Source organism: Delphinapterus leucas, chromosome 14 (genome assembly GCF_059928025.1).
Source record: "Delphinapterus leucas isolate spDelLeu-1000000601 "Yukka" chromosome 14, BTC_Dleu_Yukka2, whole genome shotgun sequence".
In the NCBI taxonomy this organism is placed as follows: Eukaryota; Metazoa; Chordata; class Mammalia; order Artiodactyla; family Monodontidae; genus Delphinapterus; species Delphinapterus leucas.
In genome coordinates this window covers 16,820,718-16,838,240 of record NC_143142.1, presented here as the reverse complement: position 1 = coordinate 16,838,240, position 17,523 = coordinate 16,820,718, and the positions used below count along the sequence as shown (strand labels likewise).

General features: G+C 52.6%; 1 protein-coding gene across 1 annotated transcript; it reads right to left on the bottom strand.

Annotated features, from left to right (window-relative positions):
- Positions 1–625: 625 nt before the first annotated feature.
- Positions 626–15,651, bottom strand: ACADS (acyl-CoA dehydrogenase short chain). The gene is made up of 10 exons (XM_022550683.2): positions 15,516–15,651; positions 14,300–14,463; positions 3,716–3,865; positions 3,360–3,471; positions 2,764–2,915; positions 2,316–2,486; positions 2,108–2,245; positions 1,846–1,941; positions 1,581–1,637; positions 626–1,434 (listed from the first exon to the last, which is right to left on the bottom strand). The coding sequence occupies exons 1-10, from the start codon at positions 15,559–15,561 to the stop codon at positions 1,282–1,284; spliced, it is 1,239 nt and encodes a 412-aa protein (XP_022406391.1). The 5' UTR covers positions 15,562–15,651; the 3' UTR covers positions 626–1,281.
- Positions 15,652–17,523: the final 1,872 nt, after the last annotated feature.

Genomic DNA, 17,523 nt, shown 5'->3' with positions numbered 1-17,523 from the left:
AAACCACCTGGAGTGGATCTGAGGCTTGTCTCCACTCTGTTGCTTGGGGCCTGCAATAAACACTGTACGTTCCTTCACCACAACCTGGTGTCAGCAGATTGGCTTTGCTGCACGTTGGACGAGTGGACCTGAGTTCGGTTCGATACAGGACCCTCTCACTACAGGCTCAGTGCTGGCCCTCAGTGAACAGATAGTAAGCAAATCAGACGCTTTCGAAGTCTGTTTCCTCGGCTTTGCTCCTTCCCCTCTCCTCTCCCCCTAGCCCCTCTGCATCCTCCTTCCTCCTGCCCTGAGGCTGGCACTCACTCACCTGACTGCCCGCCCGTGGCCCTAACCTGGCTGGCCCTCCCTGCTCAGCAGTGGGTCTCCTAGACACCCAAGCCCTTATTCTCCTGAACTGCATCAACCCTGCCTCGTGCTGGAGCTCTCCCAGTGTGGAAATGGACCCTCCCGCTGCAGCTGGCTTCACATAATCACACACACACACACACACACACACACACACACACACACACACTCTCTCTCTCTCTCTCTCACTCACTCACACAGAGTGGGGGGTTTGCAGGAGAGCAGATTAAAGGACCATCTTTCCCTCCCCAGCAGCACCCAAGCAAGGACATGAGGGTCAGGGGACAGGTATGCTTTATTACTTACTTCCCACAGGTGATCATCCCACAGCACGAATCAGACCACCCACCTGCACTCATTTATACTTTACAAAGAACAGGTTAATGGGATGCAGGGCAGCTTCCACAATGACCCAGCCCCGAGGCTACAGGGCCTGAGAGAACACTTCTGCTTCGAGGCCTGGTCATTCCGGGCCCCCACCGCACCCCACTCCTCCAGACTCCTGACCTCAGAGGAAAGAGGACGCTGGGTCTCACACTAAGCGCCAGGGCCCACAGAAAAGAACTGGGGAGTCCCCAAGTGGTAATTTCTCCCTTCCCACGGCCCAGCCTCCAGATGAAGAGAATAAGGCACAGTCGGTGGTGGAGAGGGAACAAAGCCAAGAACCTGAGCTGAGGACGGGCATCCTCAGACCACAGCCCGGCTCTTCCTTTCTCCCAGGCAGCTCAGTCTGGGGCGGATAGAGCTGAGGGCGGCAGGTCCACCCAGAAGACTGGGTCTGGGGACCCTGGCGAGAGGGGGCGTGGCCCCCACCCTTCTGCCCCACAGGCCTTGACAGGGAGTCAGGGGGAAGGCCACGTGGCTCCTGCCCACTTTCCCCTGGTCCTCAGGCCAGCCCGGATGCCGGCAGGCACTGTCGGCCCTACCGAGGGTTCAGCTCCGGTAGCTCCTGAGCAGGTGCCCGGCGATCACCAGCCTCTGAATCTCACTGGTGCCTTCATAAATCTCAGTGATGCGAGCGTCACGGTAGTGCCGCTCGGCTGGCATCTCTGTCACGTAGCCCATGCCACCCAGGATCTGTATGGCCTAAGGCGGAAAGGAGGGGCTCAGGAGGAGAAGACCCCCACTCGAGGGGAAAAACAGGACAGGATCAGCCGGGGGAGGGGCAGCCGGCACACTCGCTGCTACTCAACCCTTGGGACCTCCCTCGCCCAGGCACCGGGGGCACTCACCTGGTGGGTGATGGCAGTTGCGGCCTCCGATGCAGCCAGCTTGGCCATTGCGGCCTCCTAACCACAGGGGATGGTGGCGTCAGAAACTCGACCTTGGACGGAGCGCCCAGCACATGGCCCTCAGCAAGGTGGGCCTGGGGGAGCCACCCCTTGTAGCAATAAACCCACGGGCCCAAGGAACCGGGACCCCGCCAGATGTTTCCCTCAGTCCCTCCACCACCAAAGCTCTGGGCCGTGCCCAGGGAGACCCCAGCCCCACGGGCACCTTGATGAAAGGCCTCTTGTTATCCTTCAGCACCGCAGCGCGCCAGGTCAGCAGCCGGGCACTCTCCAGGGCCAGGGCCATGTCCGCCAACTTGAACTGCAACAACCCAGTCCCACCCCGGCAGTCGGTGTTTGCCCTCCCTCCCCTCTCCCTGCAAGACAGGAGGGAGGAGGGCAGAGAACACAGAAGCAGGTGAAAGCCATCTGGGAGGCAGAGCAGAAAGGCCAAAACTCTCTCCCTCCACCGCACCGTGCCTCGTTACCTGGATGACCTGCAGCTTGGTGAGGGGCGCCCCGAAGGCCGTGCGATTCTCGGCGTAGTTCACAGCACAGTCGAGGGCAGCCTGGGCGATGCCCAGGGCCTGGGAGGCGATGCCGATGCGGCCCATGTCCAGGGTTTGCTGTGAGGACCGCCCTGTCAGTGGCCGGCCAGCCGGGCCCCAGGGCCCCCGCCCCCGCAGCTGGGCTCACCATGGCAATCTTGAAGCCCATCCCCGGTTCCCCCAGCAGGTTGTCCTTGGGGATGCGACAGTCCTCGAAGATGAGGTTGGCAGTGGATGAGGCCCGGATGCCCAGCTTGTCTTCCTTCTTCCCTAGCGTGAGCCCAGGCGTTGGCATGGGAACCAGGAAGGCACTGATGCCCTGGAGGCCAGATGCGCCCAGTGACTTTTTCACCTGCTTGAGGCCACGCCCCTCACACAAACCACCACAGCCACCAGCTCCTGTCCCTTCCCTCCACCTCCCTCAGAACCTCGCGGTGACGCCCTCTGCCGGCTCCTCTGGGGAAGGCGCCGCCCGGGGAGGGAGAGGGACAGGGACAGCGGCACGTGCCCCAGAGCAAGAACAGCTCCATCGGACCGAGGAGGTTTGGATCTAGAAACTCTGAACGTCTCACTGACCCTCCCTCCGGGGTCCCCACCTTGTTCTGCAAGGATCTGTCCGTGCTGGCGAATACCACGGCGGCCGAGGCCTCCCAGGAGTTGGTGATCCAGGCTTTGGTGCCACTCAGGACCCACGAGTCACCGTCTGCCCAGGCAGTGGTGGCAGCGGCCCCCGCGTCGCTGCCGTTCCCTGCCCCACACGCAGACTCAGAGTACACCGGCGCCTCTGCCCTCCGAGGGCACCGCCACCAACTCACCCGGAACCCAGCCTCACCCCTGGCTGGTGAGCCAGACCCGGGTCCAAGGGATCAGGGTCTGGCTCCTGAGAGAAGGCTCGAGGGCCGCACCGGCTCCCACAGCTCTCGGGGTGGGGGGATGGGGGGATGTGACAGCTGGGTGTCTTCAAGCCAAAGGGACCCCAGGGCCCAAGTCCCTCCCTCCCAGCTCAGCCGAGGCGAGCCCGGGCTCTGTGGCGATCCCAGCAGCCAGAGCTCCACCCCAGGCCCTCACTCCTGCCCTCCTGCCCCGGGAGGCAACGAGCAGCTGACCCAGCTCAGCACCGGCCCCAGCCTGAGTCTGTCACCCCGATTCTGAGGGGAGGGGACAGGGGCAGACCACTGTCCCACGGTGATACCTGGTTCACTGAGGGCAAAGCAGCCAATTTTGTCGCCACTGGTGAAAGGAGTGACCCACTGCTTCTTCTGCTCCTTGGAGCCAAACTTCAGGATAGGCCCCAAGTAGAGGGACTGGGGGGACAGTGCAGAGCGGTCGGAGGCCTTCCAGCCCAGAACACCTGCCCGCCCGCGTATCCACCCCCAGGCCTCCTCTCTCCAGAGGCCCACGCAAGGGACCAGGTCCAGAGGTGGTCGGGGGCAGGGAGCCAAGGCCGGGCTGTGCCCCGGATGTGGGGCTGTGTGGCAGAGGGCCTGCCCCCCACCCACAGGAGCTTCCCCTCCACCGGTGTATCCAGGGCCCAGGCGCGAGACTCACGTTGTTGACGCTCATGATGACTCCAGTGGAGGCGCAGCCCCGGCTGATCTCCTCCATGGCAATGGCGTAGGCCAGGTAATCGAGGCCGGCACCGCCAAACTCCTCGGGCACATCCATGGCCATGAGCCCCAGCTCACCCATCTTCTTCACCTGGCCCCAGGGAAGGATGTCATGGCAAGGGCAGCTGCCAGGGGACGGTGCCCACCCTCTCCACCCCCAACCCTCCTGCCCCTGAGCCAGTGCCTGCAGAAACTCAGGTCACGTGGCCACATCCACCTACCCCAGGACCCCCGAGGCTGAGTCTGCAAGACAGCACCATTCATTGAAGCCGTCCTGTCCCCACATTCTGCCCCAACTCTACCCTGTGTCTACAGACACAACCAGTGAGCAGGCAGAAGGCACAAGAAGGCTTTAGGGGCCTCTGAGGTAGGGAGCAGAGCAGGGCAGCACACTGCCACACAGACCTTCTTTCAGTCCCTCACGCGTACCACACTTCCCCTCCCCACCACAGGGCCTTTGCACATGCTGTTTCCTGTCAGTGATACCCTTTATCAACTAGTTATTATCTCCTCCCGTCCTTGGGGCTCAGCTCAAGCATCACTGCTGCATGGCCACCTCTGACCTCACCGAGTCAGATCCTTCAATCACACGCTCCGGCAGCATCTGTGCCTCTCCTTAGTGGTGCCTGTGCAGCTGTAATTTCACACCTATTCACGTGCTTGTTCTGATTAAGGTCTCTCTCTGTGACCACGAGGGCAGAGATAGTGCAGTTTTGTCCACTGCTATATTCCAATGGCAGTGAAAGAATGAATAAAGGGGAAGAAGCTTGGAATTTCTGACTTGGAATACCAGTGGTGATCGTTAATTATCAATGCCCAATGCTGAAAAATGCTTTATGTGTACTCTTAAATTTCAGTCTCGCCGAAGCTCTGTGAGGACAATGCTGAGTCAACCTCATGTCACAGGTGAGGAAACCGGAGCTCAGGGAGGTGAAGCAACCAGTTCAGGGCGGAGCTTGTAAGTGGTGGGGCTGGGACTGAAATCCAGCACTGACTCCAGGACCTCAACCAGCTCAGACCCTTCAGCAGGTTCCTAGGACAGATTCCTTACCCTCTGTCAGCCTGCTCCCCACCTGGGAAACAGGGACCACAACAGAACCTGCGTAGCTTTGAGAAGAAACAACTAAAACGAATGGCCTCTACGGAGCAGGCTGGGGTAGAAGAGGGACCGTTGCTTTTCATTAGAAAATCATTTTAGGACTTCCCTGGTGGCACAGTGGTTAAGAATCCGCCTGCCAATGCAGGGGACATGGGTTCGAGCCCTGGTCCGGGAAGATCCCACATGCTGCGGAGCAACTAAGCCCAGTGTGCCACAACTCCTGAGCCTGCGCTCTAGAGCCCACGAGCCACAACTACTGAGCCCACGTGCTGCAACTACTGAAGTCTGCGTGCCTAGAGCCTGTGCTCCACAACAAGAGAAGCCACCGCAATGAGAAGCCCGAGAACCACAACGAAGAGTAGCCCCCGCTCGCCGCAATCAGAGAAAGCCCGCGCGCAGCAACGAAGACCCAACATAGCCAAAAATAAATAAATAAATAAAATTATAAAAAAGAAAAAAAAAGAATCCACCTGCCAATGCAGGGGACACGGGTTCAATCCCTAGTCCAGGAAGATCCCACATGCCACGGAGCAACTAAGCCCGTGCACCACAACTACTGAGCCTGTGCTCTGGAGCCCACGAGCCACAACTACTGAGCCCACGTGCTGTAACTACTGAAGCCCACACGCCTAGAGCCCGTGCTCCACAACAAGAGAAGCCACCACAATGAGAAGCCTGCGTACCGCAACGAAAAGTAGCCCCCGCTCACCGCAACTAGAGAAAGCCTGCATGCAGCAATGAGGACACAACGCGGCCAAAAATAAAATATAAATAAATTCATAAAAAGAAAATCATTTTGTCATTTGTATCCTGTAACCGTGTTCTTAGACTATGCTGACTTCAATGAAGCAAATCAGTAAGAATGTCTGCCATATTTTCTCATTTGTCTATAATTAATATTACTTCTGTGATCATAAGTTTGATTCCCCCCTTCCCCAAACAGTACTTACTTCATAGAACTGTTTTTAGGACTAACTGAGACAATATATATATAAAATGCTGAGCCCAGTACCTGGCACGAGGTGAGTGATCAGTGAATGGCACTGTTTAAAAAATTTTATTGAAGTATAGCTGATTTACAATGTTGTGTTAATTTCTGCTATACAGCAAAGTGACTCCGTTATACATCTATATAGTCTTTTTCATGTTCTTTTCCATTATGGTTTATCACAGGATGTTGAATATAGTTCCCTGTGCTATGCAGTAGGACCTTATTGTTGTTCCATCCTATATATAATAGTTTGGATATACTAATTCCAAACTCCCAATCCTTCCCTCCCCTTGGCAACCACAAGTCTGTTCTCTATGTCTGTTAGTCTATTTCTGTTTTGTAGATGGCTTCATGTGTGTTGTTTTTTGTTTTTTGTGGGTTTTTTTGCGGTACGCGGGCCTCTCACTGCTGCGGCCTCTCCCGTCGTGGAGCACAGGGTCCGGACGCGCAGGCTCAGCGGCCATGGCTCACAGGCCCAGCCGCTCCACGGCATGTGGGATCTTCCCGGACCGGGCAAGAACCCGTGTCCCCTGCATCGGCAGGCGGACTCTCAACCACTGCGCCACCAGGGAAGCCCCATGTGTGTTGTATTTTAGATTCCACATATAAGTGATATCACATGGAATTTGTCTTCCTCTGACTTACTTCACTTAGTATGATAATCTCTAGGTCCATCCATGTTGCTGCAAACGGCATTATTTCATTCTTTTTAATGGCTGAGTAGTATTCCATTGTATAATGTGTACCACATCTTCTTTATCTATTCATCGGTCGATGGACATTTAGGTTGTTTCCATGTCTTGGCTATTGTAAATAGTGCTGCTATGAACACAGAGCTACATGTATCTTTTCAAATTATAGTTTTGTCCGGGTATATGCCCAGGAGTGGGATTGTTGGATCACATGGTAGCTCTATTTTTAGTTTTTTAAGGAACCTCCATACTGTTCTCCACAGTGACTTCACCAATTTACATTCCCACCAACAGTGTAGGAGGGTTCCCTTTTCTCCATACGCTCTCCAGCACTTATTATTCATAGACTTCTTAATGATGGCCATTCGGACCGGTGTGAGGTGGTACCTCATTGTAGTTTTGATGGGCAGTTCTCTAAGAATTAGCAATGAGCAAGTGAATGGCACTTATTATCATTAAGTGACTGATAAGTTCTTGTCTTGACAGTGATGTCTGGGAGGAGGGGCACTGGTGAATCTGCTGAACTTCCATAATGATTTGTGTCCCTCTACGAAACTGCTTGTTTGATTCTGCCTTGAGTTGTTCCCATGGGAAACTCTTGTAAGACTCTAAGCTTGGGGTGGGCCTGACCGTGCTCAGGCTCTCCCGTGTAACACAGGGGAGGAGACGGCCACTGCGTGGGAGGCAGAATGACAGCCCCCCAAAGACGAGCACGTCCTAACCCCCGGGACCTGTGAATGTTTCCTCACGTGGCAAAAGGGACTCTGCAGGTGAGATTAAGAGAAGGATCGTGAGGTGGGGGGCTGCCCTGGATGATCCAGGGGGGCTAATGTCATCGCAGGGTCCTTGTAAGGGAAAGACGGAGACAGGAGGGGCAGAGAAGGAGATGGGACAATGAAAGCAGAGGCTGGAGGGACTGGGATGCTGGCTGGAGGGGTGGGGGTCATAAGCCAAGGAATGCAGGCGGCCACTAGACACTGGGAAAGGCAAGGAAGTGATTCTCCCCTGAAGCCACTGGAAGGGATGCAGGCCTGCCCACACCTTGATTTTAAGCCCAGAGAGACCCACTTTGGATTTCTGCCCTCCAGGAACTGTCAGATACTAAATGTGTACTATTCTAAGCCACTGAGCCTGTGGTAATTTGTTACAACAGCAACGGGAAGCTAGTACACAGTGATAAACGGGACTCAGAGCTCCCAGGGATGTGTCATTTCGAGAATCGCTTAAAAAAAATTCTGTGGTCACCGTGCACCTGGGGCCAGCGGGGGTGATGCTGCTCAGAAAAGCTGCATCATTGCAGCTGGTGGGAATCAAGGAGGGGGTGGGAGTGGAAAGTAGACAGTGGTTTAGGCAGGGTTGTCTCTGAACACGACCCGGCGACTCACTAAGCCCTGTGCCAGCGCAAGCGTGGCCTCAGAACAGAGCCCCCCTTTTTTTTTTTTTTCATTTTCTTTTGTTTTTGGCTGCACTGCACAGAATGTGGGATCTTCGTCCCCTGACCAGGGATCGAACCCATGCCCCTGCACTGGAAGAGCAGAGTCTTAACCACTGGACCGCCAGGGAAGTCCCAGAGCCCCTTCTGAACCCACACTTAGGGCCTGCAACAAACCTATTCCAGGGTAGAATAGTGTTTTATGCGGAATGCCTGTGCTGGGTCAGGAGCCAGGGTCGTATTCTACCAGGTGCCAGAAATACGCAGGGTCCCCAAGATTCATGCTCAGGCCTGGACAGGAACCCCGCTGAAGTGCGTTCTCTGGCCAAACAGCAAAAGAGACTGAGCTAAAAAAAAAAAGCCCCAATTGTCTCACGCTACACGCGCCACCCAGCTTCCCTGGACACTAAGACCCACCCCCTCTTCAGCCTCTATCTCCAGTACACAACCCTGGGATAAACGACAGATCAGCCGATCACACCATGATGCCATTTCACCCCAAGAAACAGAACGGGAACCAAAATTCCCAGACGGAGTGTAGGCAGGACAAGGATTACCCCATTTTCCTGTTACGGAAGGGGGCTCACGTGCAGATGGTGCCAGTCCCGGGACACCTGGATGGGGAAGCCAGAACTCCTGGCACTCGTCTCTACACCACACCACTGTCCTCTGACTCTCCTGACAGTTCTCTCTGTCTGAATAAAAAGCTGTAGGAGTTCACAATGACTGCACCCAAACGACTTCACTAGCATGCTATTTCCCCCAACCTTTCTCATTCTGAAGTGGATCTCGAGATTTCTGGCAATATGCCATGGCCAGCTGCAGGAACATTCTAGAAAAAAATTGGAGACATGGACTTCCCTGGCAGTCCAGTGGTTAAGACTCCATGCTTCCACTGCAGGGGCCACAGGTTGGATTCCTGGTTGGGGAACTAAAATCCCACATGCCGCATGGTGTGGCCACAAAAAAAAAAAAAAAAAAAAAAAAATTGGAGACAATGGCAGTGGAGAGGAGAGACAGTACAATCAAAAAGAAGAAGAAATCAGGGACTTCCCTGGCGGCGCAGTGGTTAAGAATCCGCCTGCCAGCGCAGGGGACACGGGTTCGGGCCTTAGTCCAGCAAGAAGATCCCACATGCTGCAGAGCAACTAAGCCCGTGAGCCACAACTACTGAGCCCACATACCTAGAGCCCGTGCTCCGCAACAAGATAAGCCACCGCAATGAGAAGCCCGCGCACCGCAACGAAGAGTAGCCCCCACTCGCTGCAACTAGAGAAAGCCCGCGTGCAGCAACGAAGACCCAATGCAGCCAAAAATGAATAAATAAATAAACTTATATTAAAAAAAAAGAAATCAGAAACAAAACAAAAAGCAGCAGCACACACACACAAAAAGACCGTATGTTCAGTTGTATAAATCATTCCTGATCTAAGCATGTTGATGGTAACTGGCTAACAGCTGCCAGGCTCCCTAATATTTTCCCCTAGCAGCCTGACCTTCAGAGCGACCTCAAGGGGAACCCCTCAGAGCTGCTACCCACGGTGGTTACTCTCGGCCCCTTGTGTCTGTGAACCAGGAGTCCAGACCTGCATCCCTGACTGGGCCAAGCCTGGTGGTCTCCAAACTCCCAAGAGAAAATGTGAGAAAGAGAAGGACCCCTTTCCTAGCAGAGTGAGCCTTCAGCACCTGCTGCCTTCATATTTGGGACACATTTAGAGGACACTTCATATAAAAATAGTGCTTTTAAGTCGCTTCTAAAGCTCACATATTTAAAAAATCAAATTTGTCCTGGGACAAAGTCCCAGGGAGTCTGGGACTTCCCACCAGGGAAGTCCCAGACTCCTTTTAGAGAATCAAATTCCCTAACTTGTTGAAAATTTGTTGCTTTATTCAAGGGGAAGGGGCTGCGGGAGCCACCTCCCCAGTTCCCACGCTGGGTCAGTGTGTGATAAGTGCTGGGACAATAAGGACACTCAGGATGACTTAACCATAAAATTCAAGTCCATAAAGTTCAGCAAACATCTGCTGAATGCCAAGCACTTACGGAGGGCGAGGAGGTAGGGGCGTGAACAAGACCAATCCCGGCCTTCAGGGAGGTAACTGTGGGAAATAACTGCGACACAGGATACACACCATCACGTGACAAGCACACGCAGAGAATTAGGGATTATGAACGAACACTCCTGAAACACAGAGAGATGAATTCTTGCCGGGAGAGGTGAGAGGCGGTGCCATTCAGGGGACACTTCCAGGGTGGAATTCACAGAAGTCTGTGCACATGAGGAAGAAGAAAAATGGACTATGATTTGAGAGGTTTCTATGCGGTTAACTATCATCTGAGATAGGGCAAGAGGATGAAAAGCAGGTTTTGCACCTGATATATTAAAGTTACTCAATAAGTGACTTCCCTGGCGGCACAGTGGTTAAGAATCCGCCTACTGATGCAGGGGACTCAGGTTCGAGCCCTGGTCCGGGAAGATCCCACACGCCACGGAGCAACTAAGCCCGTGCACCATAACTACTAAGCCTGCGCTCTAGAGCCTGTGAGCCACAACTACTGAGCCCACGTGTCACAACTACTGAAGCCCATGTGCCACAACTACTGAAGCCTGTGTGCCACAACTACTGAAACCCATGTGCCACAACTACTGAGCCTGTGCTCTAGAGCCCGCAAGCCACAACTACTGAGCCCGTGTGCCACAACTACTGAAGCCCAAGTGCCACAACTACTGAAGCCCACATGCCTAGAGCCCGTGCTCCACAAGAAGCCACTGCAATGAGAAGCCTGAGCACAGCAAATGAAGAGTGGCCCCTGCTCACCGCAAGCAGAGAAAGGCCCGCACGCAGCAATGAAAACCCAATGCAGCCAAGAATAAATAAAATAAAATAAATTAATTTTTTAAAAAGTTACTCAATAAACATTCACTGAGTGAAGGAAAAGAAACTGGGTTCAGTTTCATACATATAAATATGCACATATAGGGACTTCCCTGGCAGCCCAGTGGTTAGGACTCCACGCTTCCACTGCGGGGGCCTGGGTTCCACCCCTGATCAGGGAACTAAGTTCCCACAAGATGCTCAGTGCGGCCACAAAAAAAAAAAAAAATGCACATATACATTTCCAGGTTCCGGAGTCCAAAGCTGGTTTGGAAACACCATTCTATTTCCTATTTCCCTTTATAACATAAAAGCATTATAAACTCATAACTACTTCTTTTTTTTTTTTCTCGGGGGCAGGGGTTAGATTTGGACACAGAAAGAGTAAAGTTCCGCTTAGATTACAAAACAAGCCACATGAGCAGAAACTGGCACTAGCTTTCCACCTCCTTCGTGGCCTGCCCACCTCTCAATTCTTCTCCCCTTGACTCTTCCCCAGTAAACCCACTTTTCTTGGGGGAAAAAAATTCTTCAGGAAAAAAATATTCGAAATCACTAACTAGGGACTTCCCTGGTGGTCCACTGGGTAAGACTCCGCACTCCCAATGCAGGGGGCCCAGGTCGATCCCTGGTCGGGGAACTAGATCCGCATGCATGCCGCAACTAAAAGATCCCGAATGCCGCAACTAAGACCCAGTGCAGCCAAAGTAAATAAATACATTTTTAAAAAGAAGAAAAAAAAAAAGAAAGAAAGATATCATTAACTAAGCATCTCCTGTAGGCCGGTGGGGTCGGGGGGGAAGCTCAGAGTCTACATCTGGCTCCTCCAATCCCAGCTGTGTGACTGCTGACCAAGAAATGTAACCCCTGGCTTCAGTTTCCTCATCTGAAGACTGGAGATCAATGAAGTAACTGCCTCAGGGTGTTTTGTTAAAGATTTAATGGATAAGTACCTGGAATACAGTAACCCCCAAATGATAGTTACTCCTGTTATTATTACTATCGTCGTTTTAAAACACTAGTGGACACACAGCACAGGGAGATCAGCTCGGTGCTTTGTGTCCACCTAGAGGGGTGGGAAAGGGAGGGTAGGAGGGAGGGAGACGCAAGAGGGAGGAGATATGGGGATATATGTATATGTATAGCTGATTCACTTTGTTATAAAGCAGAAACTAACACACCATTGTAAAGCAATTATACTCTAATAAAGATGTTAAAAAAATTTAAAAAAAAAATAGAACACTAGTGGTATTATTTTTAATTTTGCAACCTGCCCTATTATCCCTGTGTCTACTGCTTTGACCCTTCTGCCTGTTTAAGCCCTGGATTCCCTTCTGTAATGGGGGGAGCTGAGCACTACCCACAGTAACAGAGAGTGTTAAAAGCAAAAAGCCAACCGGCCTCAATCCTTAGCGAAGGGAAACATTGAGCAACCTCTGCATCCCATCAGCCACCAAAACGACAGAGTCCAGTTTGTGTGGGGCAGGGGCAAGATCAGAAGATCTATTTCTCCCGGAGCTCTACGACCTCACGCAATTCCTACAACTGCTCCTACATCCTCTAGACAAAGGAAATAATAGCAGGACTCCTGATAACCTAACCAGATTACAGATATGAAAACACCTGTCCAAGATCAAACCAAATAAATGCTATCACTACTCTGAGCTAGGTCATGCATCAGCAAGTCTGGACTGAGCAGCCTCCGGGTGCCAGAATGTGTCAGAAGGCAGGAGGCTGATGCTTTTGATCTCTTCCTTCCACATCCATTTCTGCCACTATTTAGTGGCAGGATCAATTTGCAAACTTCCCCGCCCTATAAAGCAAGTAAGAGATTACAAAGCCAGAGGACTGGTGAAGAGTTGGTTGGTAGAAAGCCTGTTTCTACTGCCAGTTTTCTTGCACAAAGCAAGTCTATGTCTGTAATATAATAAGTATTATAATTTGAGGGAATATAGGAAAAATAAATCAAGTGGTCTGTCATTTGGCCAGAAAAGCCCCAATATACAGCCATGTCTTGGACAACTGCTCTGAGGGCAGCACCAGAGTGTGGCGGTATGGAGGATACAGGGGTAGTTTAGGCCCTTGACGATAATATTCCCGATTAGAACAGGGCTTCCCAGCTGGGCTTCTGGGACAAGCACGTGGCTAGGGGATGCAGCAGGGTTTTGGAGCCAATCACACCAGGTCTACTGGTCCACAGACAGTATGCCTTGGAAAATCACTTCACCTCTCTGTGCCTCAATTTTCTCAACTGTAATAAAAATAATAATAGTATTAATAGCTTCTGGTTTTCAAGTACCAGGCACCATGAACTTGACATACGTGATCTCCCACAATCCTTGCAAGCATTCCAGGAAGCCAAATGGAGATCAGACGTGCAGCTGGGGATGCCCTCAGGACATGATGACATGATTTCAATGCTTAACACCTAAACATTGCCCAACTAATTTTGGTGCTCAGAATGCCACTTGCCTACCCCACTTTGAGCTCCTTGGGTATTCCCACAGTCTGGGCACAGTGCCCGATACACTGTGAACACACAACATTCACTAAGCTGGAAAAGTGGCCCCAGAGCCTATGAGGCATGTGAATGATGATCACAACTCCTGAATTCCTCAGACTGGAAAACAGGCGTGGAGAAGAGGCCAGACAGATTGGCTCTTTCACAAGTTATGTACTCAACAAATATCTATTGAGTATACTGTGTGCCAAACATTTTGCCAGGCCAGGGGATGGAGACAGCAGGAACATCTCCAACTTGTCATTATAGATGGAGTGATACAACGGCATGGGGAGGAGGGGACTGACTGGGATCTCAGCAGCCGGCAGAAGACAGACTTGGGTTCAAACTTTAGCTCTGTAACTCATTAGCTCCATGACCTTGGGCACATTTAATCCTCTCATCAATCTGAGTTTCATCAACTATACAAAAGGGTATGTAATAATGGCACCTTCATCTCATAGGACAGTTTTAAGAAACAGATAAGCTAGGGACTTCGCTGGAGGTCCAGCGGTTAAGAATCCGAGCTTCCACTGCAGGGGGGTGCAGGTTCTCTCCCTGGTCGGGGAGCTAAGATCCCGCATGCCGCGTGGTGCGGCCAAACGAAAAGAAACAGGTGAGCTAACCCATCGGAACTTAGGACAATGCCGAGCACGTGGTCAGCATTTTATAAGCATTAACTATTACTATCAACACAACGTCCAGTACGTAGTAAGCATATCAACCATCCACCATTATTACTGTTATTCCAGAAGTTACATCCTGGCTATAGGCCTCATTCTGGACAAGGGAAACCTCCAGGGCATTTTCTGGGTCCCAGGACCCCCACCCCCACCCCCCACTTAGGGTTCCTTGATTGCAGTCTCCGTGCCTCTGGATGTCACTGTCACCAATCATCCTGGAGCTGATGGTACCTGTACTCTTAAACTCTCACCTGAGCCGCCGGGAAGCGATGTTCCTTGTCCACCTGGGCCGCGATGGGAAAGAGCTCCTTCTCAGCAAAGTCCCGGCACGTCTGACGAAGCATCTGGTGTGTCTCGGGCAGTTCCACAGACTGGTAGATGGTATGTAAGCAACACCAGTCCCGAGGCCGGAGAGCTGCCAATGAGAATAGTCAGTGGAAGAGGAATGTAAGAGGTCTTGCGTAGTAATAATAATAATAATAGTGATCCACTAACTAGGTGGTTCTCCACCACGGATGATTTTGTCCCCCAAGGGACATCTGGCAATGTCTGGAGACATTTTTGGTTGTCTCAACCGAAGGGTGGTATGGAGTGGGTAGAGGCCAGGAATACTGCTAAACATTGTATAGGACAGATACCATGACAAAAAATTATAGGCCCAAAATGTTGATAGCGCTGCTGCTGGGAATAGCACTGAATGTTTACTATGCTTGCTAAACACTTTGTACAATGATCCCACTCAATCACCAGTATAACACCAATAATAGTAAGAGCACAGCTCTGTGACCTTAGGCGAGGATCCTAACTTCACAGGTTTCTCTAAATGTGGAGGACAGCAGTACTTAGCTCCTGGGCTGGGAGGATGAGATACTGACTGTAGCACTTAGCACGGGGCCTGGCAGAGACAGCTCTCAAAGAGGGTCCCCTTTATTATTATTCAGGGTGAGTGGGTCTTGACCAGGCAAAGGAAGCCCTGGCTACAGGTGTCACTGCTGCTACAGCTGGAGAGAAATGAGATGGGAAAGGTACTGTATGCAATCAGCCACAAGCGCTAATACTGAGCACCTGTATAATGCCAGGCACCTGTGATTTAATCCTTATAACAACTCTATGAGAACAACAGTATTACTGTGGTCATTTTACACAAGAGCCAGCTGAGGCTGACAGGGGCCCAAGGTCACATAAGCACAGTCTGGGTTCAATCCCAGGGCTGGCTCCCGAGGAATGGCGCACCCTGAACCTCCGCTGAAGGTGCAATGAAGGGAGGGAATGTGAGTGCAGCGGTGAAAACTGGTCTGGGAGTGGGGGTCAGAGCAGGTGCCGGGGCCACGCAGGCGCAAGGAGCAGCCCAACTGGGGCAAAGGCCGCGCGTTGCCGGAGGGGCACCGCCAGCCCGCCTGCGTCAGGCGAGAATCGGCCTCCGGGTCCCACGCCCGCCCAGCCCGCCCCGGGCCGGAACGCACTCACTTCCGCGGATGGGGCCGCAGGCCCGGACGAGCAGCGTGGCGGCCATGGAGGACGGAGACCGGCAACGGCACTGGGCTTCTTCCAGGCGACCTCAGACCGCGAGCGCAGGTTCCGGCGCGGGGCCGGGGGCGGGGCCTGCGGGGCGGGGCCGGCGCGCGCTCGCGCTCCGGGGGCGGGGCCTGCCTCGGGTCCTCCTGAGCCCCGCCTCCCTCCCAGGAGATAAATCAAACTGTCCGGTGTTTGGGGAAGTCTCCGAAATCGGTTTCAGGCCGATCCTAAAGCTCTTCGAGGGGTAGGGGTGGGGGGCCCTATCTCTCCTAAAATCCAATTCCGTGGCCTAAAAAGCCCTATCTGGCCTTCCCCCGCCTCCCTCCCCGGCCCCACGCCCACCATGCTCTTGCTGTAGCCTCACAGGGCAGCTTTTCTCTAATACTTGTAGCTGGTTCCTGCCTCCAAACCTTTGCAGCCACCGTTCCCTCAGCTGGAACTCTCCTTCCCTTCATCACTCGCTGAGGCCTGCCCTGACCGCAGGAGACCAGTGTTTCCCCACACACACTCTCCATCCCGTTGTTTTATTTATTCCTGGCACGTAGCATCTGAAATCTTATCAAGCCCCCTGTAAGTCTGAGCGCCAAGAGGGACAAGGGTCTTGTCTTGCGCTGGTGCTCACTATGTAGACATGGGGAGTTGGGTTGCTGGGAGGCTGTGCAGGTGGGGTGGCACTGCTGCTTCCCTGTTCCATTGTGGTCCCACCGTCTCACTCCCAACTGGGGGGCAGAGCCCCCCACCCCACCCCTCCACCGGGAGCAGGGGGCACTGGTCCTTAGCGTCCGTCAGGACGCCTTCACCCTGCCCAAAAATCTACGGCGATTTCACTTGCCTGCCAAGGGTCTTGCATGGGCACAGGTGTGAGTCAGACTTCCACAGGCTCCAGACACCTCCCACACGCCCCCAGGAACCCAGTCTCTCCAGCTGCCTTTCTTCCCCCATAACTCAGCCAGGCGTCTGTCCCCAGCACTGACCCACACGCCAAAAGTTCTGTCTTCCTTCAAGACCTTGCTCTGCTTCCTGCAGATCTATTAAAAGATGCAGCAAAGTCTTTCAAATGTTACCTTGCACTTAAAAGAAATGCATTCAGGGGCTTCCCTGGTGGCGCAGTGGTTGAGAGTCCGCCTGCCGATACAGGGGACAGGGGTTTGTGCCCCGGTCCGGGAGGATCCCACATGCCGCGGAGTGGCTGGGCCCGTGAGCCATGGCCGCTGAGCCTGCAGGTCCGGAGCCTGTGCTCCGCAATGGGAGAGGCCAAAACAGTGAGAGGCCCGCATACCGCAAATAATAATAATAATAATAAATTAATTAATTAAAATATAAGTAAATTAATGGAGCCAAGATCTCAGCTTCATTAATAAATCTAAAAAAAAAAAAAAAAAGAAATGCATTCAAAAGAAATCCTCTAAATCCACAGTACTTTTACTGTCGTTGGCAAATGCTCCGAAGCTTCCTCACCTTTCATAACTCTACCTGGGCACCAGGAAGAAAAGAGCAAGAAGCAGGAGAAAGGGGGAAATGAGTGATGTTTGTGGGCAGAGGCCAATAGGCCTTCAGGTGCCACAGACCATCTAAACCAGACTTATTTTTAACCTGTATTGTTTGTGAGCTTAAACATGGATGTAAATTTTATATGAAAAGTATACAAGTTTTCCAAAAGAGACACAAATCAGAAGATGGTTGCAAGGGGTTGGATAGAGGGAGGGAACGGGCTGCAAACACCAGGCACTTGAGGGAACTTTCTGAGGTGATGGAAATGCCCTGTATCATGATTGTGATCATGTATCCATTTGTCAAAACTCATCAAACTGTACTCTTTTTTTCTGGTGTTTTTGTTTTTTGGTTTGTTTTTTTTTTTGCAGTACACGGGCCTCTCACTGTTGTGGCCTCTCCCATTGCGGAGCACAGGCTCCGGATGCGCAGGCTCAGCGGCCATGGCTCACGGGCCTAGCCGCTCCGC

What these genes read in the sequence shown, in the direction of transcription:
- ACADS (XM_022550683.2), bottom strand. Translation starts at nt 15,561, where the DNA reads ATGGCCGCCACGCTGCTCGTCCGGGCCTGCGGCCCCATCCGCGGAA. An exon ending in ACAGATCCTTGCAGAACAAG is followed by an intron (nt 2,487 to 2,763) that starts GTGGGGACCCCG and finishes TCTGGCCTCCAG; the next exon opens with GGCATCAGTGCCTTCCTGGT. An exon ending in TGGGCTTCAAGATTGCCATG is followed by an intron (nt 2,246 to 2,315) that starts GTGAGCCCAGCT and finishes CGGTCCTCACAG; the next exon opens with CAAACCCTGGACATGGGCCG.